Below are 27,916 nucleotides of genomic sequence, written 5' to 3'. Positions count from 1 at the left end.
GGGATAGAAAAGTGAGAGGGGAGACAAATATCCTCATTAGCGATTTATTTCGGCGTGTTGCAAAGAGATTGTAGGAAGGCAGCTGTTACTTTTTCTTTATTTATTAGATTTATTTCACCTTTATTTAACCAGGTAGGCCAGTTGAGAACACCTTTATTTAACCAGGTAGGCCAGTTGAGAACACCTTTATTTAACCAGGTAGGCCAGTTGAGAACACCTGTAAGATTCGGGAGGTAAAGGCAATAAATAGACCATAGTGGCGAAATAATTACAATCGAGCAATTAAACACTGGAGTGATAGATGTGCAGAAGAGGAATGCAAGTAGAGATACTGGGGTGCAAAAGAGCAAAAAAAAAAAAAAAAAAAATATGGGGGATGAGGTAGTTGAGTGGGCTATTTACAGATGGGCTATGTACAGGTACAGTGATGGGTAAACTGCTCTGACAGCTGATGCTTAAAGTGCATCAGTGTAGCAAAGCCTATATGATGATTGTACAGACATATGATACTGCAGTCATCGGACGGAGTCCCAGACGCGCGTGTGTGTGTGTGTGTGTGTGTGTGTGTGTGTGTGTGTGTGTGTGTGTGTGTGTGTGACACCTGATGCGGTACGGGAAAAATGGCATGTGACTTCTTGTTAATCAAGCCTGGCCTGAGATGGTGGAAGGGGGATACGCATCTGTCACTCTTGGGATTAGCCAATTGGTTGCTAGAGCACATTTATGAAACTGAAACTGTAGAAAAACTTTTCCCGACAAGTTAAATAGGAATTGAACAATGTAATAACAATAATACATATTTTACAGTTTCTAGAATGCTGTTTTATTTTCTCTCTCTCTCTCTAAGTGGAAAGATTGTGTGATTTAATTGACAGTGAAGCTGAGAACCCCGACTGGGTATAAAATGTGATAGGATTTATTACGGTGGTTCTTATACGGACGCCCTGAGGGATGCCAAACTGTTTCCTCTTTCACTACGTTACAAAGTCCACTGCTTTTTTTTCTTTCTTGCCTGTCTTGTATCATCACAAAGTACTTTTCCTGCATCTTTGATGTTAAGTCTGAGACACGATTTGAATACATGTCTGTTATTCGATGTTCAATCTTTACAACAATGTGACGTGTTATATGTGTGTGTGTGTGTGTGTGTGTGTGTGTGTGTGTGTGTGTGTGTGTGTGTGTGTGTGTGTGTGTGTGTGTGTGTGTGTGTGTGTGTGTGTGTGTGTGTGTGTGTGTGTGTGTGAGAGAGACAGAGAGGTATATCAACATTTCTGGGGCTTTGATGTGTTGTGAGCTGTGCAAACCAAGTCATGTTTATGTAGTGACAGAGTAATGAGCTCCTATTGAAGTAGTTTGATATTCTTCTTTCTCCTCATTTATCTCCTAACGCCACTACCGATCCATTATAGCCTGGGTAATGTCCTAATGCCACTACTGTTCCATTATAGCCTGGGTAATGTCCTAATACCACTATTATGGCCTGGGTAATGTCCTAATGCAACTACTATTCAATTATAGCCTGGGTAATCTCCTAATGTTCAGGGAAGAGAACACATTTAATAATAACAAGAACCGGTTTGGAAACGGGGCTTTTCCAGGCCTCAACATTATTGAGAGATCTGGTGTCTTTCTCTTTTCCTATTCCTCATATATATGTTTTCTTTTCCCTCTCCCTGATCTTTATTCCCAGCGGTTTGTTTTAGGGTTTATGTCCATGTTCGTTTAGGGGGGGGGGGCGAGTCTTGACAGGCTCGTTGACACAAACACGTCTCTAAGGCGTGGGACGGGCCTGGCCCCGCAGATATTCCCAGGGCAGGTTGTGTCTTGCCTAACACTGGTCGCTAGAACACTCTTCTCTGAGAGGGCCATCCTCCTTCCTGTACAAACTATTATATTATTGCTGTGGTGCAATGCGAGACACGGTGACCCTCAAGAGAGTATTACCTTCTCTAGGTCCTCAATCAGTAATCCACCCCCAGCTCTATAGAGACTATGTCCTCAATCAGTAATCCTCCCTCAGCTCTATAGAGACTAGGTCCTCAATCAGTAATCCTCCCCCAGCTCTATAGAGACTAGGTCCTCAATCAGTAATCCACCCCAGCTCTATAGAGACTAGGTCCTCAATCAGTAATCCTCCCCCAGCTCTATAGAGACTAGGTCCTCAATCAGTAATCCTCCCCCAGCTCTATAGAGACTAGGTCCTCAATCAGTAATCCACCCCAGCTCTATAGAGACTAGGTCCTCAATCAGTAATCCTCCCCCAGCTCTATAGAGACTAGGTCCTCAATCCATTACAGTAATCCTCCCCCAGCTCTATAGAGACTAGGTCCTCAATCAGTAATCATCCCCCAGCTCTATAGAGACTAGGTCCTCAATCAGTAATCCTCCCCCAGCTCTATAGAGACTAGGTCCTCAATCCTTTACAGTAATCCTCCCCCAGCTCTATAGAGACTAGGTCCTCAATCAGTAATCCTCCCCCAGCTCTATAGAGACTAGGTCCTCAATCAGTAATCCTCCCCCAGCTCTATAGAGACTAGGTCCTCAATCAGTAATCCTCCCCCAGCTCTATAGAGACTAGGTCCTCAATCAGTAATCCTCCCCCAGCTCTATAGAGACTAGGTCCTCAATCAGTAATCCACCCCAGCTCTATAGAGACTATGTCCTCAATCAGTAATCCACCCCCAGCTCTATAGAGACTAGGTCCTCAATCAGTAATCCTACCCAGCTCTATAGACACTATGTCCTCAATCAGTAATCCTCCCCCAGCTCTATAGAGACTATGTCCTCAATCAGTAATCCACCCCCAGCTCTATAGAGACTAGGTCCTCAATCAGTAATCCACCCCAAGCTCTATAGAGACTAGGTCCTCAATCCATTACAGTAATCCAGATCTATAGAGACTAGGTCTTCAATCCGTTACAGTAATCCTCCCCCAGCTCTATAGAGACTAGGTCCTCAATCAGTTTTCCTTCCCCAGCGCTATAGAGACTAGGTCCTCAATCAGTAATCCACCCCCAGCTCTATAGAGACTAGGTCCTCAATCCATTACAGTAATCCTCCCCCAGCTCTATAAAGACTAGGTCCTCAATCAGTAATCCTCCCCCAGCTCTATATAGACTAGGTCCTCAATCAGTAATCCTCCCCCGGCTCTATAGAGACTAGGTCCTCAATGAGTAATCGTCCCCCAGCGCTATAGAGACTAGGTCCTCAATCAGTAATCCACCCCCAGCTCTATAGAGACTAGGTCCTCAATCCATTACAGTAATCCTCCCCCAGCTCTATACAGACTAGGTCCTCAATCCATTACAGTAATCCTCCCCCAGCTCTATAGAGACTAGGTCCTCAATCAGTAATCCTCCCCCAGATCTATAGAGACTAGGTCCTCAATCCATTACAGTAATCCTCCCTCAGCTCTATTGAGACTAGGTCCTCAATCAGTAATCCTCCCCCAGATCTATAGAGACTAGGTCCTCAATCCATTACAGTAATCCTCCCCCAGCTCTATAGAGACGAGGTCCTAAATCAGTAATCCTCCCCCAGATCTATAGAGACTAGGTCCTCAATCAGTAATCCTCCCCCAGCTCTATAGAGACTAGGTCCTCAATCCATTACAGTAATCCTCCCCCAGCTCTATACAGACTAGGTCCTCAATCCATTACAGTAATCCTCCCCCAGCTCTATACAGACTAGGTCCTCAATCGATTACAGTAATCCTCCCCCAGCTCTATAGAGACTAGGTCCTCAATCAGTAATCCTCCCCCAGCTCTATAGAGACTAGGTCCTCAATCAGTAATCCTCCCCCAGCTCTATAGAGACTAGGTCCTCAATCAGTAATCCACCCCAAGCTCTATAGAGACTAGGTCCTCAATCAGTAATCCACCCCAGCTCTATAGAGACTATGTCCTCAATCAGTAATCCACCCCCAGCTTTATAGAGGCTAGGTCCTCAATCAGTAATCATCCCCCAGCTCTATAGAGACTAGGTCCTCAATCAGTAATCATCCCCCAGCTCTATAGAGACTGAGTCCTCAATCAGTAATCCTCCCCCAGCTCTATAGAGACTAGGTCCTCAATCAGTAATCCTCCCCCAGCTCTATAGAGACTAGGTCCTCAATCCATTACAGTAATCCTCCCCCAGCTCTATACAGACTAGGGATGGGCTTTTTAAATAATTGTATAAATGATATATCCAGATCAACAAAATTACTGAAGTCCAGAGAGGACACACGAATGCCTAAATATAATAATAATATAATATATAATATAATATCCCTGATGTCGAGATCATGACTTTTGATTTTTCTGATGATCACTACATAACCAAAGTTGTTTTGTCGAGATAATGAGATAATCAAAAGTACTACGCATCATGAGCCATTAATTTGTTCAGATGCACTATGAGCACCTCATCGAGGAGCCCTGTGGCTGCGTAGATCGTAATGTGGGGCATTTAAGCCCTAAACGATGCCTGACAGGCAAAACTATCTCCCAGGCTGCGTGCCTCCCCTAAGACCAGAGCCAATCGCATGCGAGGACCAACGCAGCTAACTTGGCTAGTCTTGTGAGCTAGCTAGCTAGGTAGTCTTGTTAGCAAGCTAGCGTGTTCTCTATACTGGTTGTTAGCTTGAATAACTGATATGTGTATAATTATAAGGGACACTTCCTGTTTTGTGAATAATATTTCAATTTTACAGTGGGTAAGCTCCATTCCTGACAGGATGATCAGGTTCAATTTCATTCTCAGAGGCTGAGAAGTCAGGATTCTGCCTTGTAGGCTGTTTTCATAGGTAAGAATCCTGCCTATGTAACGGATGTGAAATGGCTAGCTAGTTAGCGGTGGTGCGCGCTAAATAGCAATTCAATCGTTGATGTCACTTGCTCTGAGACCTTGAAGTAGTTGTTCCCCTTGCTCTTCAAGGGCCGATGCTTCGTGGGTGACTGTTGATGATGTGTGCAGAGGGTCCCTGGTTCCGCCCGGGTATGGGCGAGGGGACGGTTTAAAGTAATACTGTTACACATACAAGGCAGAATCCAGCCTACAAGGCAGTGTCCCTCCTTCCAGGCAAGGAGGGTGGTGTGGTCAGCCTAATGCATATCTGGGGGGCACACTGCCTGCCCTTCAGGGCATCTACAGCACCCGGCATCACAGGAAGGAAGAAGGTCAAAGACCACCCGAGCCTTGACATATACACCCCCCGCTGTAATTTAGAAGGCGGGGAAACAGTACAGGTGAATCAAAGATGGGACCAAGCGACTGTTAAACAGCTTCTATCTCCAGGCCATCAGACTGTTAAATAGTCACCACTAGCCAGCCTCCCTGCACTGAACCTTAGTCACTGTTACTACCCTGCTACCACCCGGTACTCTAGCCTGCTACCACCCGGTACTCTACCCTGCTAACACCCGGTACACTACCCTGCACCACCCGGTACTCTACCCTGCACCACCCGGTACTCTACCCTGCTACCACCCGGTACTCTACCCTGCTACCACCCGGTACTCTACCCTGCTACCACCCGGTACTCTACCCTGCTACCACCCGGTACTCTACCCTGCACTGTTTTATTTATAATTTTATTTAACCTTTATTTAACCAGGAAAGGCTCATTGAGATTAAAATCTATTTTTTTCAAGAGCACCCTGGCCAAGATAGGCAGCACCAAGTCATTACAAAAAAATTACAGACAGACAACATGAAAAACTACTAGTAATCTAGTAAAAACCATTGAATTCACAAGAGTATAACACAGCACATTAAAAACATTGACAGGTCAGGGAATCAGCCTCAAAATCGTTCATCAGTGATTTAAAAACACCAGTCAGGACAAGTTCTTCCAGTTTTAAAGTATTTTGTAAGGTGTTCCAAGACGATGGCGCAGAGGACATAAAAGCCCTTTTACCAAATTCAGTTCGGACATTTGGAACAGTTAGCAGGAGAAAGTCCAGCGAACGAAGAGAGTACCCACCACATTCCTGAACAATAAAAATGCACAAATAAAAAGGTAGTAAACCCAAAATGGCTTTGTAAAAAGTATACCAGTGACTAGCCGGCTACCACCCGGTACTCAAAACCCTGCAAGTTAGAGACTGCTGCCCTATGTACATAGACATGGAATCACTGGCCACTTTAATAATGGAACACTGGTCCCTTTTAATAATGGAACACTGGTCCATGCTTCCTGGGCAAGGAAGGCAGCTCCAAACATTTCTTGGGGGGAGGCACATGGGGAGTGTGGTGAAGCCAGGTAGGAGACCTGCGCCAACTTCGCACAGTGTCCCCGCTATGCGGTACATTCCAGCTCCTCGTATAGGCCGGGCTAGAGTGAGCATCGAGCGGGGTTCCATGAAGCCGGCTCTACGCATCTGGTCTCCAGTGTGTCTCCTTGAGCCGGCGTACATGGCACCAGCCTTACGCATGGTGTCCCTGGTTCGCCAGCACAGCCCAGTGCGGCCTAGCCTGGCTACCTGGAGCGTGTTAGTCATTGTCTCTGATTGGGAACCATATTTAGGTAGCCTGTCTTGTCATTGTGGGCGATTGTCTATGTTTCATTTCATGGTTGTCACTTTGTTGTTTTGAAGTGTTCCGTTTTTTTCCATTTAAAATGACGAACACTTACCACGCCGCATCTTGGTCCGATCCTTCAATCTGTCGTGACAACCTCCCAATAGTGGGGAACCATTGAGTAACAATGATTCCTCACTGGTGCTGGTGACCCTCCATTAATAATATGACAGCAAAGAGACAACATAGCTAAATAAAACACATAGGCAAATAGCTATATTGACTTTTCCTGAAAGGGGTATTTGTCTTTGTCTCGTTGAACTAGGGCTGTGACGGTCATGGAATTTTGGTTAACCCTAGTAACCGTTTTTTTTTTTATTTTTAAGACTGCACATTTCTCCTCTCCTCTGCTCTTGAATGCATGTGCTACCATAGAAATCTGATGAATAGAACGCGTTCAAGTCAATTATGACATAATGGGTGAACAGGCGACCATTGCGAAGAGCAAAGCAGGAAGTCTACCCGTCAATATGTGCTGTGATTTGTTGATTCAACTCAACTGACATTAAGTAAGTTAAGTAAGGTAAGGCAAATGAAGCTCCTCCAAGATGGCGTAGCAGTCAGACGTCTTTGTCTTTGTCGTGTCGAGTCCCTTTTTAAAATATCTTTTAATAATATTTTCTTAAACCTCAACTTCTAAATACTCTCCTGCAACCCGCCTCACCCATGGATCTGTGGATCTGTTTTTTTCTAAAGTATTTCTATTTACTTCGGATCTGGAATCCCTCAACTGAAACTAGCCAGCTAACTACCTACCAGCTATCAGTTAGCAAACCATTGCTAGCGGTCATCAGCTAACCTTTAGCTCAGAAAGCTCTCGCCAGTTCATACAACGTGACACAAACCAGAGCATAACGGACCTATTTTTCTCTCCATATCCCCGGATTCCTACTGCAAACTCGGAACATTTTCATCTGGATCTTCGTAACTAGCTAACCGCAGAACAACAGATTTTTACCTTGTCAGATCTGGGATTCAATCCAGCAACCTTTCGGTTACTGGCCTAACCACTAGACTACCTGCCACCCTGGGCAGATAATAGAACAGAAATTAAAAACATTTCTAAGAAACTTTTTTAAGAGATCAGATTTTTTTGTTGCTGTTTATAAATACTTTGCTACAAAGACACACTTAGTGTCACACCCTGACCTTAGAGAGCCTTTTTATGTCTCTATTTGGTTTGGTCAGGGTGTGATTCAATGTGTTGTATTTCTTTGTGTTTAGCCGAATGTGGTTCCCAATCAGAGGCAGCTGTCTATCGTTATCTATCGTTGTCTCTGATTGGGAATCATACTTAGGTAGCCTTTTTTTCCACCTATGTTGTGGGATCTTGTCCTTGTCTTGTTGCAGTTGAGCCCTACAAGGCTGTACGTTTCGTTGGTTCTCTCTTTCTTGTTTTTCTGGTTATCATTAAAGAATATTATTAACCTTCCCCACGCTGCATCTTGGTCCACTTCTTCAGACGAGCGTTACAGAAGATCCCACCACAAAAAAAGACCAAGCAGTGTTTTCTGGAGGAATGGACATGGGATGAGATACTGGAGGTCAAGGGACCCTGGGCGCAGGCTGGAGAATATCGCCGTCCTAAGGCACGTCCTAAGGCACGATCCATGGCACAGAGCCTCCAGTGATGATCCATGGCCCGGAGCCTGCAGAAACGGCCTCCAGTCCGGAGCCTCCAGCGACAGTCCACAGTTCACAGTCCGGAGCCTCCAGCGACGGTCCCCAGTCCGGAGCCTCCAGCGACGGTCCCCAGTCCGGAGCCTCCAGCGACGGTCTCCAGTTCGGAGCCTCCAGCGACGGTCCCCAGTCCGGAGCCTCCAGCGACGGTCCCCAGTCCGGAGCCTCCAGCGACTGTCCCCCGTCCGGGGCATGCTACGAGGGTCCCCAGTCCGGAGCCTCCAGTGACTGTCCCCAGTCCGGAGCCTCCAGCGACGGTCCCCAGTCCGGGGCCTGCAGAGAGGGTTCCCAGTCTGGGGCCTGCAGCGTGGGTCCCCAGTCCAGGGCCTGCAATGATGGTCCCCAGTCCGGGGTCGGCGACAAGGGTCCCCGCACCAGAGGCGCCACCAAAGTGGGGAGAGGTGGAGCGGGGTCTGCGTCCCACACCGGAGCTGCCACAGAGGATAGATGCCCACCCGGACCCTCCCCTATAGGTTCAGGTTTTGCGGCCGGACTCCGCACCTTTGGGGGGGGGGGTACTGTCACACCCTGACCTTAGAGAGCCGTTTTATGTCTCTATTTGGTTTGGTCAGGGTGTGATTTTGGTGAGCATTCTATGTGTTGTGTTGTTCTATGTGTTGTTTGGCCGAGTGTGGTATCCCAATCAGAGGCAGCTGTCTATCGTTGTCTCTGATTGGTCCTCTTCAGATTCCACCTTGATTCTTTAATTGTGGACACTACATCACCACACACATTTTGCACCTGTGTGTTTTAAAGTAAGGGGCTATAGCAGCACACGTGCATGCTGGGCTGGGCATGCCATGAGCTTGTAGAGTGAGCGCTACTGGATCAGTATTGTAGCAGGTGAGAAGGCCCGACGCTCCAGCCTTTGGGAAAGTCATTGGGCATGGTCCTCTCCTCGCTCCAGCTCTGCTCACATAATCTGGTACAGATCCTTGCGATTTGGGGCCATGCATTGTGTTGCTAAACATGAGGTGATGGCAGCAGATGAATGGGCCTAAGGATGTCATCGCGTAATCTTTGTGGATTCAAATTGCTGTTGATAAAATGTAATTGTGTTCGTTCTCCGTAGCTCATGCCTGCCCATACCATAACCCCACCGCCACCATGGGGCACTCTGTTCACAACAACGTTGACATCAACATACCGCTCGCCCTAACAACGCCACACACACTGTCTGCCATCTGCCTCTTACAGTTGAAACCGGGATTCATCCATGAAGAGCACATTTCTCCAGCGTGCCAGTGGCCATCGAAGGTAAGCACTTCCCCATTGAAGTTGGTTATGATGCCAAACTACAGTCAAGTCAAGACCCTGTTGAGGATGACGAGCACGCAGATGAGCTTCATTGAGGCGGGTTTCTGACAGTTTGTGCAGTAATTATTTGGTTGTGATAACCCAGTTTCATCAGCTATCCGGGTGGCTAGTTTATCCCGCAGGTGAAGAAGCCGGATGTGGAGGTCCTGGGCTGGCATGGTTATGCGTGGTCTGCGGTTGTGAGACCGGTTGGCCATAGTGTCAAATTCTCTAAAACGACATTGGAGGGGCTTATGGTAGAAAAATGAACATTAAATTCTCTGGCAACAGCCCTGGTGGACATTCCTGCAGTCAGCATGCCAATTGCACACTCCCTCAAAACTTGAGACATCTGTGGCATTGTGTTGTGTGACAAAACTGCACATTTCTAGAGTGGCTACTAGCAAGCCCAGCTACAAGACTACGCTCATAGAAGAAAGGGTGCTATCTAGGATGTTAAATAGGGTTCTTCAGCTGTCCCCATAGGAGAACCCTTTGAAGAACCATGTTTGGTTCCAGGGAAAAACCCTTTTAGAACTCTTTTGGATTCCATGATCCCACAGAGACAGAACACACTGTGGACTAAGTCCCCATTGTAAGATGCCACAGAGACAGAACACACTATGGACTAAGATCCCACAGAGACAGAACACACTGTGGACTAAGTCCCCATTGTAAGACGCCACAGAGACAGAACACACTATGGACTAAGATCCCACAGAGACAGAACACACTGTGGACTAAGTCCCCATTGTAAGATCCCACAGAGACAGAACACACTGTGGACTAAGTCCCCATTGTAAGATCCCACAGAGACAGAACACACTGTGGACTAAGTCCCCATTGTAAGATGCCACAGAGACAGAACACACTGTGGACTAAGATCCCACAGAGACAGAACACACTGTGGACTAAGTCCCCATTGTAAGATGCCACAGAGACAGAACACACTGTGGACTAAGATGCCACAGAGACAGAACACACTGTGGACTAAGTCCCCATTGTAAGATGCCACAGAGACAGAACACACTGTGGACTAAGTCCCCATTGTAAGATGCCACAGAGACAGAACACACTGTGGACTAAGTCCCCATTGTAAGATGCCACAGAGACAGAACACACTGTGGACTAAGTCCCCATTGTAAGATGCCACAGAGACAGAACACACTGTGGACTAAGTCCCCATTGTAAGATCCCACAGAGACAGAACACACTATGGACTAAGATCCCACAGAGACAGAACACACTGTGGACTAAGTCCCCATTGTAAGATCCCACAGAGACAGAACACACTGTGGACTAAGTCCCCATTGTAAGATGCCACAGAGACAGAACACACTGTGGACTAAGTCCCCATTGTAAGATCCCACAGAGACAGAACACACTATGGACTAAGATCCCACAGAGACAGAACACACTGTGGACTAAGCCCCCATTGTAAGATGCCACAGAGACAGAACACACTGTGGACTAAGTCCCCATTGTAAGATCCCACAGAGACACACAGCCAGCCCATCAAAAGGGAGCATTAGCAGCTCTATGTGCAGACTAAAGCTGGGGTGGTGACGCCTACAGTGGCCCTGTGCCATAAGGCCATCAGGCCAGTGGCTGAGCTAGTCTAGCCATTCTGTGTAGCTTCCAGGAGCTTTAAATGGAAAGCTTTAGAGCCCTCAGACTGAGACCCATACTACTATCACTACATCTCCATCAGACTGGCCCGGTCATAATAGAGACTCTTTCGGTCAGCTCTTTAGGTCAGCTCTTTCGGTCAGCTCTTTAGGTCAGCTCTTTCGGTCAGCTTTTTCGGTCAGATATTTTGGTATGTCTTCAACCAACCATTAGCCCATTAGTGGTAATGAATAAATGACTATTTCTACAGAGGACACAGTCAGTGATACCACTACAAAACAACAGCATGGAGGGTTTGTCTACTAATTGTTGAGTGCAGTGGAATGCTTTATGCTGACGTAGTGTTTGTACGATAACAGATGTGTTGTAAACCATCGGTTACCAATCCTGAAATCCGTCCTGTTGTGTATGTAAGGTAGCCTTAGTGTTAAATATGGCTTAAACTTCCTCATGATGAGCTCAGACCAAACCATCAGCTAAACCAATATTACTCCGAGGGGCTTTATTTTCGTCTGGCGTTACAGCAGCGCAATTTCAGCATGTAAAAACTGGCGCTCTGCCATTTTCCATCCAATGCGCCAGGTTCAGCAATTTACCTGTCTAATATCATACATGCTGAAATTGCAAACTGAAGTGCTTTTTTGGAAGTTGCGCTGCCGTAGCGCCAGACGAAAATAAAGCCCCTCGGAGTAATATTGGTTTAGCTGATGGTTTGGTCTGAGCTCATCATGAGGAAGTTTAAGCCATATTTAACACTAAGGCTACCTTACATACACAACAGGACGGATTTCAGGATTGGTAACCGATGGTATACAACACATCTGTTATCGTACAAACACTACGTCCGAATAAAGCATTCCACTGCACTCAACAATTTGAGAGGGGTGTCAATATTTGAGGTGTGTCCTTAAAAACAGGTGCAAAAGTGATTTCATGCAGCGCATATTGGAAGATTTAAGACCAACGAAAAGCAGGTCTTAGCGGTAACGATGGGACTACATTTGTATTATTTTGGTTCTGTAGGCTATTTAACGAATTAGGCTATGACGGACTAACATTAGAGTTGGAGTAGATGACAATTCAGTACATAAAATACCGTAAATACACAACTTGATGCAACCACATGTTTAGCCATGGAGCACGTTCTGATTGGCCAGTGAGAGGTCAAGCCTTGACACACCTCCAACTTGTTTATTCATCAAACCCCAGCCCTATCGCTCCACTTCCAGCTACTGCACCCATAATTCCTGCTGTGAAAATAGCAAAAGTTTGTCTTAACACACCCCTGGACATGGAGCACTGCCACTAAGATTTACCATTGGTTATGTTTGTTAAAATAGAGCCCTTAGTGGGTTTATGACGACACGGTGCCTGATCCAGAGTCTAGAACAAGGTTTGGGGCGTGCCTCCTATTCACACCCTCTTACTCTTCTCTTCACACAACCAACTGCACATCAGACAGACACTTCTGTTTCTGTGCTGTGAAGATGACAGAGACAGGAAGTGTGGGAATTTAGTAAATGTCACTATCCCACAGTCGTCGTAGCCAATGAGCTGGCTGAGATGGGCCCCAGAGCACTGCCAGAATCCCGCCTGTTTACTCTAAGACATTAGTTCTATAACACTCCTTCCCCCTCCCGTCTGCCAAATCTGGAGATTGATGACTTAGCTGGACCATAATGGTCCAGAATCAATTCCCGTACAACAGTTGAATAAGACCATGTGAGACTGGTTCAGCCACATAGTTTCCCATGAATATTATGATTTCACAAGAGAGATCTAACACTTGAAGTAAAAGAGCCTAGATATAGAACGCAGAAAACAATTGAATCCATTCATCCACAGGTGAGATATGGACCAGCCCAGATGGTAGCTAACTATTGTGACCGCTAGGTGGGGTGCTCTTTACTTTTGGTTTTACACAACGGTACACGGTGCATGACACGGCATTGGAGTAAGTAAATATGGCCATGGAGTCAGAGCAGATGGCCATGGAGTCAGAGCAGATGGTCATGGAGTCAGGGCAGATGGCCATGGAGTCAGAGCAGATGGTCATGGAGTAAGTACAGATGGCCATGGAGTAAGTAAATATGGCCATGGAGTAAGTAAAGAGGGCCATGGAGTCAGAGCAGATGGTCATGGAGTCAGAACAGATGGTCATGGAGTCAGTACAGATGGCCATGGAGTCAGTACAGATGGCCATGGAGTCCGAGCAGATGGTCATGGAGTCAGAGCAGATGGCCATGGAGTCAGAGAAGATGGTCATGGAGTCAGTACAGATGGCCATGGAGTCAGAGCAAATGGCCATGGAGTCAGAGCAGATGGCCATGGAGTCAGAGCAGATGGACATGGATTTAGAGCAGATGGCCATGGAGTCAGAGCAGATGGCCATGGAGTCAGAGCAGATGGCCATGGAGTCAGTACAGATGGTCATGGAGTCAGAGCAGATGGCCATGGAGTCAGTGCAGATGGCCATGGAGTCAGAGCAAATGGCCATGGAGTCAGAGCAGATGGCCATGGAGTCAGAGCAGATGGTCACGGAATCAGCAATACGTGACTACACAAATAAGCTGTGTGCAGCTGGGTAGCAACAGCTGTCACTACAGCACTGTCACATAATGATAGAGAATAATGACAAAGCACTGCAGAGTAGAGCTGTCAGGCAGAGTAGAGTAGAGCAGCGTTTCCAGGCAGAGTGGAGTAGAGCAGAGTAGAGCTGCCAGGCAGAGTAGAGTAGAGCAGAGCAGAGCTGCCAGGCAGAGTAGAGCTGCCAGGCAGAGTGGAGTAGAGCAGAGCTGCCAGGCAGAGTAGAGTAGAGCAGAGCAGAGCTGCCAGGCAGAGTAGAGCTGCCAGGCAGAGTAGAGTAGAGTAGAGCTGCCAGGTAGAGCAGAGCAGCCAGGAAGAGTAGAGTAGAGCAGAGCAGCCAGGCAGAGTAGAGTAGAGTAGAGCTGCCAGGCAGAGTAGAGTAGAGTAGAGCTGCCAGGCAGAGTAGAGTAGAGCTGCCAGGCAGAGTAGAGTAGAGTAGGCAGAGTGGAGCTAGAATAGCTGGTTCTGTCAGTCTGCTGCTGAGACATCAGTACACGGTGAGTGGTGCATCAAGCTGCACCGACAGACAGACAGACAGACAGACAGACAGACAGACACCACACAACACAACATAACACAACACAACACAACACAACACACCTGGAAAAAAGTTACCCTTTCTTTCTCTGTGAATAATATCACTCTGAAATCCTCTCCGAATCAGGTGTGAGTCAGATGAGATCAAAAGGAGGGGGAAAGTCCTATAGACAGACATGAGAATGTACCACTGTCATTCTGGAGGATCCAGACATGAGAATGTACCACTGTCATTCTGGAGGATCCAGACATGAGAATGTACCACTGTCATTCTGGAGGATCCAGACATGAGAATGTACCACTGTCATTCTGGAGGATCCAGACATGAGAAGGTACCACTGTCATTCTGGAGGATCCAGACATGAAAATGTACCACTGTCATTCTGGAGGATCCAGACATGAAAATGTACCACTGTCATTCTGGAGGAATAGCCATGAGCGTATACCACTGTCATTCTGGAGGATCCAGACGTGAGCATGTGCCTTGAGTTAATATTGTTAATTTATTAAAAGATACACAATGATCTCTTCCTGTTACAACTGAACTGTCATGGCTCTGAGAAAAACACTAGGAATTTCAAGGCTGGGGAAAATGTTAGTCAAGAAGAGTAAAAGTCTTGGACTAGGCCTAAAGGTTGAGCTTGTACCAACTGTCATGCCTGAGGTTCTGAGAAAAGGGCGGGACGTTCTCATCATGTGTCACGCGACGAGGTAGACCAACTTTCCCCCACCAGACAGAGTTGTGCAACGGAGAGCTTTTGATGTATTGTGCATTACAAAACAGCCTGGAGCACTACTGATCGGCTTCATACAACTTTTACACATTTTCTACAGATTCAACCTTTAATCCAGGTGAATATTATGTTATAACATGACCCCCAGACCTCACTGGAAGATCCAGCTGACTCATAAATAAACCTTGGAGGGCCCATGACAGAATATATAGATATGTATATAATATATATCTCAGATCTCTGACTTCTGCTTATCCAATTTCAAATAATAATTAATTTAAATAATGTTTAGTCAGCTGACAAATGCTCCGCCCCCTCCCAAATTATGCCATTGATAGGATAACAATGTGACTGGTCCTACTGTAGGTTTTGGGAATTTGTCAAGTGAGACCCGTGTGAAATGCACTTTAAAATCTAACTCTCACCGTCCAGGTGGCAGACTTGGCTGTGGAGGACTGCTGGAAGGAGACGTCGAAGGTGTGTGTCCCGGCGTAGTCTGTGTTGGAGGGGATAGCCGGGGAGGGGGACATGGCATCGAAGGTGGAGCTGGGCTGGGCGTAGGGTGAAGGAGCTGACACGTTGTTCTGGACATGGTCGTTGTTGTAGGGACTGGTGGAGGTAGAGCCGCCATTTTGGATGTTCTGATCCATGCTGTTCAGCAGCCCCAGGTTGGTATACTGGGACTGGAGGAGAGAGGGAGGGAGGGAGGGAGGGAGGGAGGGAGGGAGGGAAGGAAGGAAGGAGGGAGGGAGGGAGGGAGGGAGGGAGGGAGGGAGGGAGGGAGGGAGGGAAGGAGGGAGGGAGGGAGGGAGAGAGAGAGGGAGGGAGAGGGAGGGAGGGAAGGAGGGAGGGAGGGAGGGAGGGAGGGAGGGAGGGAGGGAGACAGACAGAGAGAGAGAGAGAGAGAGAGAGACAGAGAGAAAATTACTTTAATGACCAACTGTAGGTCCAATTCCACTTTATCCCTATCCCACCAAAAGACACACGTACACACAGAGGTTGAACCGATTGGAGGAGAGGGCAGTTATGTTATGGTGCTCATGGATAAGTTTTTAGGGGTTAAGGGCCGGGTTGTTGCACTGTAACTAGAGAGAGGTGAGAAGATTGAGAGGGGAGGTCAAAAATAAATTTAAAAAAAGCTTCTTAGCAAAGAGCAATTTCTCAAGCAAGAAAATGAGCTGTTATTGGTAGAGAGGTTTGGAACTCTCTTTCTTATTGGTCTATTAACTAATTTACCGCCTGGTGATGTCACCATGGAAGGCCAAAACTCTTTTCAAACAGCTCTTGCACTTAAAGGGACATTATCCTCACTTTCCCAATTTCACTATTATTCCAACCTCACAGTGTGGAAGTATATATAAAATACAAGGAAAATCATTTTGGACTGCTCTGGGCCTTTAGGACAAATGACCTTTGTGTCATTGTCGGCTGGTTAAAGAGCCCCTGAATACGCTGTTTTTGCTGTTGCTCATTAGAAAAAAACAGATTTCAGTCTTGGAGGTGTGTTTCTCTGACCGAATCCGAGTTCAGATACACCCGTATTTACTGAGTTTTCTTATTGTTTCTTATCAGCAATACAAGCTGTTTTTATGGACTCATATGGCAGGGCTGGGTTGACTCAATATGGTAAGACTGTGTACTCTAGAATAGGGCTTGTTCAACCTATTTCAGCTCCTCAGACCCAAGTGAGAAGTGTACTGTCCTCCAACGACCCAAATGAGAAGTGTACTGTCCTCCAATGACCCAAATGAGATGTGTACTGTCCTCCAATGACCCAAATGAGAAGTGTACTGTCCTCCAACGACACAAATGAGAAGTGTACTGTCCTCCAACGACCCAAGTGAGAAGTGTACTGTCCTCCAACGACACAAATGAGAGGTGTACTGTCCTCCAACGACCCAAATGAGAAGTGTACTTTCCTCCAACGACCCAAATGAGAGGGGACTTTCCTCCAACGACCCAAATTAAAATGTGTGAATATACGCTGAGTTTATACCAAACATTAAGAACACCTTCCTAATATGGAGCGCCGTATTCTCATAACTCACGACTCACTTCTCACATGCCCAGTAGTTTAAGAAACTCTGCACTAGAAAACACTCTAGAAGCCAACAGCTCTTGGAGGACACGAAAACACTCTAGAAGCCAACAGCTCCTGGAGGACATGAAAACACTCTAGAAGCCAACAGCTCCTGGAGGACACGAAAACACTCTAGAAGCCAACAGCTCTTGGAGGACACGAAAACACTCTAGAAGCCAACAGCTCCTGGAGGACACGAAAACACTCTAGAAGCCAACAGCTCTTGGAGGACACGAAAACACTCTAGAAGCCAACAGCTCTTGGAGGACACGAAAACACTCTAGAAGCCAACAGCTCTTGGAGGACACGAAAACACTCTAGAAGCCAACAGCTCTTGGAGGACACAAAAACACTCTAGAAGACAACAGCTCTTGGAGGACACGAAAACACTCTAGAAGACAACAGCTCCTGGAGGACACTGGAAGTTCTTCAATGTTTTCCGTTTATTGTTAAAAGTAAAAACCAACGTGTTTGAGCCCGTAGCTTTCATCAGGGTTTTTTCCCCGTTCCCTCTGTTCTAGAAACGGCGAAACAGTGAGGTAATAAATAATTATGAATACCCATAAACTTCAGATTAGAAACACTGCAATAAGCCGCGCCTTATTGTCTCCATCAACATGTCCAGTAAACAGAAAGTAACAGAGTTCCTGACAAAATGAAGAAACAGTCCTTATGCTCTGTTTCCATTCTGGTAAATCACACCGGCCATGTCAACAGCCTCCCCAGATCACACCGGCCATGTCAACAGCCTCCCCAGATCACACCGTCCATGTCAACAGCCTCCCCAGATCACACCATCCATGTCAACAGCCTCCTCAGATCACACCGGCCATGTCAACAGCCTCCCCAGATCACACCGGCCATGTCAACAGCCTCCCCAGATCACACCGGCCATGTCAACAGCCTCCCCAGATCACACCGTCCATGTCAACAGCCTCCCCAGATCACACCGTCCATGTCAACAGCCTCCTCAGATCACACCGGCCATGTCAACAGCCTCCCCAGATCACACCATCCATGTCAACAGCCTCCCCAGATCACACCGTCCATGTCAACAGCCTCCCCAGATCACACCGTCCATGTCAACAGCCTCCCCAGATCACACCGGCCATGTCAACAGCCTCCTCAGATCACACCATCCATGTCAACAGCCTCCCCAGATCACACCGTCCATGTCAACAGCCTCCCCAGATCACACCATCCATGTCAACAGCCTCCCCAGATCACACCATCCATGTCAACAGCCTCCCCAGATCACACCGGCCATGTCAACAGCCTCCTCAGATCACACCATCCATGTCAACAGCCTCCCCAGATCACACCGGCCATGTCAACAGCCTCCTCAGATCACACCGGCCATGTCAACAGCCTCCCCAGATCACACCGGCCATGTGAACAGCCTCCCCAGATCACACCGGCCATGTCAACAGCCTCCCCAGATCACACCATCCATGTCAACAGCCTCCCCAGATCACACCGTCCATGTCAACAGCCTCCCCAGATCACACCGTCCATGTCAACAGCCTCCCCAGATCACACCGGCCATGTCAACAGCCTCCTCAGATCACACCATCCATGTCAACAGCCTCCCCAGATCACACCGTCCATGTCAACAGCCTCCCCAGATCACACCATCCATGTCAACAGCCTCCCCAGATCACACCATCTATGTCAACAGCCTCCCCAGATCACACCGGCCATGTCAACAGCCTCCTCAGATCACACCATCCATGTCAACAGCCTCCCCAGATCACACCGGCCATGTCAACAGCCTCCTCAGATCACACCGGCCATGTCAACAGCCTCCCCAGATCACACCGGCCATGTGAACAGCCTCCCCAGATCACACCGGCCATGTCAACAGCCTCCCCAGATCACACCGACCATGTCAACAGCCTCCCCAGATCACACCGTCCATGTCAACAGCCTCCTCAGATCACACCATCCATGTCAACAGCCTCCCCAGATCACACCGGCCATGTCAACAGCCTCCCCAGATCACACCGGCCATGTCAACAGCCTCCTCAGATCACACCGGCCATGTCAACAGCCTCCTCAGATCACACAATCCATGTCAACAGCCTCCCCAGATCACACCATCCATGTCAACAGCCTCCCCAGATCACACCATCCATGTCAACAGCCTCCTCAGATCACACCGGCCATGTCAACAGCCTCCCCAGATCACACCATCCATGTCAACAGCCTCCCCTGATCACACCGTCCATGTCAACAGCCTCCTCAGATCACACCGTCCATGTCAACAGCCTCCCCAGATCACACCGTCCAAATCAACAGCCTCCTCAGATCACACCATCCATGTCAACAGCCTCCCCAGATCACACCGGCCATGTCAACAGCCTCCCCAGATCACACCGTCCATGTCAACAGCCTCCTCAGATCACACCATCCATGTCAACAGCCTCCCCAGATCACACCATCCATGTCAACAGCCTCCCCAGATCACACCATCCATGTCAACAGCCTCCCCAGATCACACCATCCATGTCAACAGCCTCCCCAGATCACACCATCCATGTCAACATCCTCCCCAGATCACACCGTCCATGTCAACAGCCTCCTCAGATCACATCGTCCATGTCAACAGCCTCCCCAGATCACACCGGCCATGTCAACAGCCTCCCCAGATCACACCGGCCATGTCAACAGCCTCCCCAGATCACACCGTCCATGTCAACAGCCTCCCCAGATCACACCGGCCATGTCAACAGCCTCCCCAGATCACACCATCCATGTCAACAGCCTCCCCAGATCACACCATCCATGTCAACAGCCTCCCCAGATCACACCATCCATGTCAACAGCCTCCCCAGATCACACCATCCATGTCAACAGCCTCCCCAGATCACACCATCCATGTCAACAGCCTCCCCAGATCACACCATCCATGTCAACAGCCTCCCCAGATCACACCGGCCATGTCAACAGCATCCTCAGATCACACCGGCCATGTCAACAGCCTCCCCAGATCACACCATCCATGTCAACAGCCTCCTCAGATCACACCATCCATGTCAACAGCCTCCCCAGATCACACCATCCATGTCAACAGCCTCCCCAGATCACACCATCCATGTCAACAGCCTCCCCAGATCACACCGTCCATGTCAACAGCCTCCCCAGATCACACCATCCATGTCAACAGCCTCCCCAGATCACACCATCCATGTCAACAGCCTCCCCAGATCACACCATCCATGTCAACAGCCTCCCCAGATCACACCGTCCATGTCAACAGCCTCCCCAGATCACACCATCCATGTCAACAGCCTCCCCAGATCACACCGTCCATGTCAACAGCCTCCCCAGATCACACCGTCCATGTCAACAGCCTCCTCAGATCACACCATCCATGTCAACAGCCTCCCCAGATCACACCGTCCATGTCAACAGCCTCCTCAGATCACACCGGCCATGTCAACAGCCTCCCCAGATCACACCGGCCATGTGAACAGCCTCCCCAGATCACACCGGCCATGTCAACAGCCTCCCCAGATCACACCGGCCATGTCAACAGCCTCCCCAGATCACACCATCCATGTCAACAGCCTCCTCAGATCACACCATCCATGTCAACAGCCTCCCCAGATCACACCGGCCATGTCAACAGCCTCCCCAGATCACACCGGCCATGTCAACAGCCTCCTCAGATCACACCGGCCATGTCAACAGCCTTTTCAGATCACACAATCCATGTCAACAGCCTCCCCAGATCACACCATCCATGTCAACAGCCTCCCCAGATCACACCATCCATGTCAACAGCCTCCCCAGATCACACCATCCATGTCAACAGCCTCCCCAGATCACACCATCCATGTCAACAGCCTCCCCAGATCACACCGTCCATGTCAACAGCCTCCTCAGATCACACCGTCCATGTCAACAGCCTCCCCAGATCACACCGGCCATGTCAACAGCCTCCCCAGATCACACCGGCCATGTCAACAGCCTCCCCAGATCACACCGTCCATGTCAACAGCCTCCCCAGATCACACCGGCCATGTCAACAGCCTCCCCAGATCACACCATCCATGTCAACAGCCTCCCCAGATCACACCATCCATGTCAACAGCCTCCCCAGATCACACCATCCATGTCAACAGCCTCCCCAGATCACACCATCCATGTCAACAGCCTCCTCAGATCACACCATCCATGTCAACAGCCTCCCCAGATCACACCGGCCATGTCAACAGCCTCCTCAGATCACACCGGCCATGTCAACAGCCTCCCCAGATCACACCATCCATGTCAACAGCCTCCTCAGATCACACCATCCATGTCAACAGCCTCCCCAGATCACACCATCCATGTCAACAGCCTCCCCAGATCACACCATCCATGTCAACAGCCTCCCCAGATCACACCGTCCATGTCAACAGCCTCCCCAGATCACACCATCCATGTCAACAGCCTCCCCAGATCACACCATCCATGTCAACAGCCTCCCCAGATCACACCATCCATGTCAACAGCCTCCCCAGATCACACCGTCCATGTCAACAGCCTCCCCAGATCACACCATCCATGTCAACAGCCTCCCCAGATCACACCGTCCATGTCAACAGCCTCCCCAGATCACACCGTCCATGTCAACAGCCTCCTCAGATCACACCATCCATGTCAACAGCCTCCCCAGATCACACCGTCCATGTCAACAGCCTCCCCAGATCACACCGTCCATGTCAACAGCCTCCCCAGATCACACCATCCATGTCAACAGCCACCCCAGATCACACCGGCCATGTCAACAGCCTCCCCAGATCACACCGTCCATGTCAACAGCCTCCCCAGATCACACCATCCATGTCAACAGCCTCCCCAGATCACACCGTCCATGTCAACATCCTCCCCAGATCACACCATCCATGTCAACAGCCTCCCCAGATCACACCGTCCATGTCAACAGCCTCCCCAGATCACACCGTCCATGTCAACAGCCTCCCCAGATCACACCGTCCATGTCAACAGCCTCCCCAGATAAATGGCTCCTTCCCGGTGATTTCCCATTTATACGGGCAACGACCGTATAAATGATGTCACTGTCACAGTACTGGAGAAACAAGCTTTTCTTCACATCATTTTTCCCAAGAAGTTTTCCTGATTTATTCCAGTCAGCTTGTTGATCAGACTCAGATCTGTGTAATTGCTGGCATTTGAAGTCTTTTATGATGATGTTTAATTTTAATTTTTAAACGTTCCACACACACACATAAATAACTGCCATGTACCAAATCATTGCTAGTACAAGTTAACCAATAGTCGACTGCTAGAAAGTTATTCTAGATCCCCCAACATCTACAGACTGGGGTCACAGGGTTCACACTTTATAGACAAAACGAGTGATATCATAATCAAAATGGCTGCCTTTTGAGAGTAGGGAGAATGCTTGTTTCCTGGATTTTAGCCAGTCCCTTCCTCTCCTCCCTACTCGGCTCCAGGTCTCTCTCTCTCTCTGTGTCTCTCTGTGTCTCTCTCTCTCTCTCTCTCTCTCTCTCTCTCTCTCTCTCTCTCTCTGTGTCTCTCTCTCTCTCTCTGTCTCTCTCTCTCTCTCTCTGTGTCTCTCTCTCTCTCTCTCTCTGTGTCTCTCTCTCTCTCTCTGTGTCTCTCTCTCTCTCTCTGTGTCTCTCTCTCTCTCTCTCTCTCTCTCTCTCTCTCTCTCTCCTCTTTCCTTCCAGCTCTATCTGCTCTGCTCCTCCATTCCATTCCATGTATAAAAGACACATTCCAGGCCGAGGTGTCTCTGCCACGGCTCTGGGTCTCTTTAGACACCCATTCATCTCTGCAGGCAGGACAGACAGGCAGTCAAAGGCCCCTTGTTTATTTCAGTCTGCGAGGTCCCCCGTCCCACACAGCTGTCTAGTTCACTCCCTCCCACTCACATCACCAGGTGACAAACACAGTAACACACAAACACGGTAACACACAAACACGGTAACACACAAACACGGTAACACACAAACACAGTAAAACAAAAACACGGTAACACACAAACACGGTAACACACAAACACGGTAACACACAAACACAGTAAAACAAAAACACGGTAACACACAAACACGGTAACACACAAACACAGTAACACACAAACACGGTAACACACAAACACAGTAAAACAAAAACACGGTAACACAAAAACACGGTAACACACAAACACAGTAACACACAAACACGGTAACACACAAACACGGTAACACACAAACACGGTAACACACAAATACGGTTACACACAAACACGGTAACACACAAACACAGTAAAACAAAAACACGGTAACACAAAAACACGGTAACACACAAACACGGTAACACACAAACCAAGTTGACGTGGTATGAAAACTCTAGAACATAAATCAAATGTAACACACCCATTATTTTCCCATATACACTGCAGAAGGTATTAAATACAAGAAACTACATTGTTTCCACAACACACACACACACACACACACACACACACACACACACACACAGAGCACCTGAGGGAGGTCATTCCAGCCAACGCAAACAAATCTCATCAACAACGCCTCAGGGGAGATGCTTCGAGTTGATTTCAGATAATGAAGTGTGTGTGTGTGTGTGTGTGTGTGTGTGTGTGTGTGTGTGTGTGTGTGTCACGAGTCTGCCCCAACCCCCCGGAAACAATGAGACTGGGTCTTTCAAGAGCCTGTCTAGGGGAACAATGTCTCAGGTTAGACCAGGCAGGTGTTAGGAGACGAGTGTATTGTGAAAGGAACACACGCATGCACGCACGCAGACACCCACCCACACACCCCCCCACACAAAGGGAAAGCTAACTCCTCCGTGGAGTGGGGAGAGGGGGGGGGGGTTGTGAGCATACCCTCCAGCCCTACACTCAGCAGAGGTTTTCATCTCAGAAGGACTTTATTGGCATGGGAAACATGTTTACGTTTTCTGTCTCAAGACACACCTCCTTCACATGCCTCACAATGGAGAGCAATTAGAGCATAATGAAGGTGCTTTAGAATGGGAGAGCTGCTGAATCCGATGGCCCCTCTTGTTGCCTGATCCCTGACTATAGACACTGGTCCTACGGCCCACATGGAATTCTATTCACTACAGTAAAGAATGCTCTACTGTTGACCTGGGTACAAGTAGTTCACTATATAACTGCATAGGGTGCCATTTGGCATTCACGAAGGGTGCTAAAGGCTAAAAAAGCCTTCATGCTAAAGGCTAGCCTGGTTAGGGGGGGGGGGGGGTTCGAATCCCTGAGCTGACAAGGTAAAACTCTTTTGCACTGTCCCTGAACAAGGCAGTTAACAAACTGTCCCTAGGCCGTCATTGTAAAATAAGAATTTGTTATTAACTGACTTGCCTTGTTAAATAAAGGTGTTCTCAACTAGCCTACCTGGTTAAATAAAGGTACAAAAAAAAATGAAATCAGATCACTAGGCTAGATTACCTTCTCATGCTAAAGGCTAGCCTAGTTAGACTCAGATCACTAGGCTAGATTAGCTTCTTATGCTAAAGGGTAGCCTAGTTAGGATCAGATCCCTAGGCTAGATTACCTTCTAATGCTAAAGGCTAGCCAAGTTAGACTCAGATCACTAGGCTAGATTACCTTCTAATGCTAAAGGGTAGCCTGGTTAGGATCAGATCACTAGGCTAGATTATCTTCTAATGCTATTGACTGTAGCTTGTTGTAAGTGTTTTATTTATTTTTATTTCACCTTTATTTAACCAGGTAGGCCAGTTGAGAACACCTTTATTTAACCAGGTAGGCCAGTTGAGAACACCTTTATTTAACCAGGTAGGCCAGTTGAGAACACCTTTATTTAACCAAGATAAAGCAAAAAAGTGCGACTAAAAACAACAACAAGATTGTGAGTCAGAAATCTGGTTTAGAGATTGTGTTCTCATACGTCATGAGTCAGAACTCTGGTTTAGAGATTGTGTTCTCATACGTCATGAGTCAGAACTCTGGTATAGAGATTGTGTTCTCACACATCATGAGTCAGAAATCTGGTTTAGAGATTGTGTTCTCACACATCATGAGTAAGAGCAGGGGTACATCAGCACTACGGCTGGCAATAAAACATTTTTTATTTATTTAAGGTGGTAGTGTTTTGGTGTAAGACGCTCCAGCTCTCCTACACCACTGCTCTAATGACAACCCCACAGCCAGCCAATGACAAGGGACCCTGCCCCCTCCTACCTCCCTACCTAGTCTGTGTGCCAAATAACAACCTGTTCCCTGTTTAGTGCATTACTGTGGGTGCTGGTCCTGTGTGTGTGCGTGCGTGCGGGCGTGTGCGTGTGTGTGTGCGCGTGTGAGTGTTTTCACTAGCAGCTACCTGACAGCCACTAATTATCACAGAAGGCAAATGATCATTTTAATGAATAGCCTGATGCTGGCCAGAAACCGCAGATTAAACATCAAAGCCCCTATAGCGATGGAGAGAAAACTAGAGGTTGATGAGATGACATGATAAAGATGATGATTGTTCTCTTCTTACAAAGAGGGATTATGAGAAGTGAGTGTGATCTGGAGAACTCTACTTATATTATATTTTCTCGGAAGGAATGAAGACATCAAGGATGAAGAACGAACAGATCGGGAGATGAAAAGAGAGAAAAAAAGGGATGAAGGAAGACCAAAAGGAAAAGTCAAACAAGTCAAACGTCACCCAAAAATTCACCTATAGTCAGATGGAAGGTTTAATTGAGTGGAAGTGGAAGCTATCAACACTTACAAGAGAAGTGGGTGAAGGAGACTCAGGCCTCCTCTTCTCTCCTATTCCTTTTAATCTGGTCTGATTCCACTGTAATACAGCAGCCATTTTAATCCCTACTTTAACTGCTCTTAAAAATTCTGTCTGTTTACAGCCGTGCTGCTCGTAGCTCTCTGAGGCCCAGCCCCGTCTACTATAGACCAGGGTAGTGCACTACTATAGACCAGGGTCCATAGGGGTAGTGCACTACTTTAGACCAGGGCCAATAGGGGTAGTGCACTACTTTAGACCAGGGTCCATAGGGGTAGTGCACTACTTTAGACCAGGGCCCATAGGGGTAGTGCACTACTTTAGACCAGGGTCCATGGGGGTAGTGCACTACTTTAGACTAGGGTCCATAGGGGTAGTGCACTACTTTAGACCAGGGTCCATAGGGGTAGTGCACTACTTTAGACCAGGGCCCATAGGGGTAGTGTACTACTTTAGACCAGGGTCCATAGGGGTAGTGCACTACTTTAGACCAGGGCCCATAGGGGTAGTGCACTACTTTAGACCAGGGCCCATAGGGGTAGTGTACTACTATAGACCAGGGCCCATAGGGTGGCTGTCATGGGGGGGGGGGGGGGGGGGGCAACGTTCCATAGGACAACAAGCCCATAGAGACCTGTTAAAAAGTAGTGCACACAACTACATAGGGAAAAGGGTGCCGTTCGGGAAGAGCTACCCTAGACTGTTCAGACCTTCAGAGTGACAGCCTGTTGACCTTCAGAGTGACAGCCTGTTGACCTTCAGAGTGACAGCCTGTTGATTCCGCAGCAGGAATCCAAATGATGTGGATTATGCGGAGAGACACATATCAGGGATTCCTCACATACAAACAGAAACGTTACTGCTGCTTGGTATTCACAGTGACTGCTGTATCGTTATAACCATTGGGATTGGTACGTACTAGACATGTAATGTATGAGCATTGACATTCCTATGACAATTTATAAAAATAGGGATCGGGGGGGGTTTCTATAGGCTATTTAGGGTGAGGATTCTAACCAATGAGATAAGTCTGAGATCCAGTACAGTAGTCCTCTACATTATTTCACACGTTGACCAATCAGACTTACTGTCACGCTCTGACCTTTAATATCTCTGTTTTCTTTAGTCTTTTGGTTAGGTCAGGGTGTGACGAGGGTGGGTATGCTAGTTTTGTATTGTCTAGGGTTTTTTGTATGTCTAGGGGTTTTGTAGGTTTAGGTATTTACATGTCTATGGTTCCCAAACAGAGGCAGCTGTTTATCGTTGTCTCTGATTGGGGATCATATTTAGACAGCCATTTTCCCTTTATTATTTGTGGGTTCTTATTCCATGTTTAGTTGCCTGCTTGCACTACTCATATTAGCGTCACGGTTAATTTTGTTATTCTGTTCAGTGTTCGTTCTTATAATATAAAGAACGTACGCATACCTCGCTGCGCCTTGGTCAGATTTATATAACCAACTTGACACTTACTTTTAATATAATAATTTATAATAATTAATAATTTTAATTTTGTTCTGTCAAGAAATGAGTAAAAGGGCTGCAACTCAACTACTTCTGCCCTAGAGCTTCCAAACATAGAAATGTAATTAATCAAGCATTCAAATTACCAGAGTAAGCAGTTCCAAGCCCTTTCTATAGATTATATTTCTATGTTTTGGATCAATGACTCATTATCACTTCTTCTGAGAGAAGGTACTGGTCTGTTTCCTCTTCAACTCCTACTAACTCATTATCAACAAAAGAGAGAGAGAGAGAGAGAGAGAGAGAGAGAGAGAGAGAGAGAGAGAGAGAGAGAGAGAGAGAGAGAGAGAGAGAGAGAGAGAGAGAGAGAGAGAGAGACCTGGCGCCGAGTAGGGAGAAGAGGAAGGGACTGGCTAAAATCCAGGAAACAAGCATTCCTCTTCAACTCAATTACCAACAGGAGAAAGTACAAAGACAGGGGAGGTCAGTAATCTGATTTCTTCTCTTTACGATAGTTGATAGTTTTATGAGTATGAGGCAATTGATCACCTCAAGTACTTTGAACTGCCCGTAAAGGACAGGGGAATAGAGGTGAGATGGCC

General features: G+C 47.6%; 1 protein-coding gene across 8 annotated transcripts in view; it reads right to left on the bottom strand.

Moving 5' to 3' along the window:
* The window catches only part of LOC110490603 (tumor protein 63), a 167,386-nt gene that overhangs the window by 37,917 nt on the left and 101,553 nt on the right, over nucleotides 1–27,916 (bottom strand). For all 8 annotated transcript variants that reach the window (XM_090236486.1, XM_090236488.1, XM_090236485.1 and 5 more), the window contains one exon: nucleotides 15,449–15,706. In XM_090236486.1, the coding sequence (XP_090092612.1) occupies nucleotides 15,449–15,706 (258 nt within the window). The remainder of the gene's footprint in view (nucleotides 1–15,448; nucleotides 15,707–27,916) is intronic.

This window comes from Oncorhynchus mykiss, chromosome 5, assembly GCF_057628025.1.
Source record: "Oncorhynchus mykiss isolate SJ-2025 chromosome 5, ASM5762802v1, whole genome shotgun sequence".
Classification (NCBI taxonomy): Eukaryota; Metazoa; Chordata; class Actinopteri; order Salmoniformes; family Salmonidae; genus Oncorhynchus; species Oncorhynchus mykiss.
The sequence above is the reverse complement of the archived record's forward strand: the minus strand, read 5'-3'. Positions and strand labels throughout refer to the sequence as shown.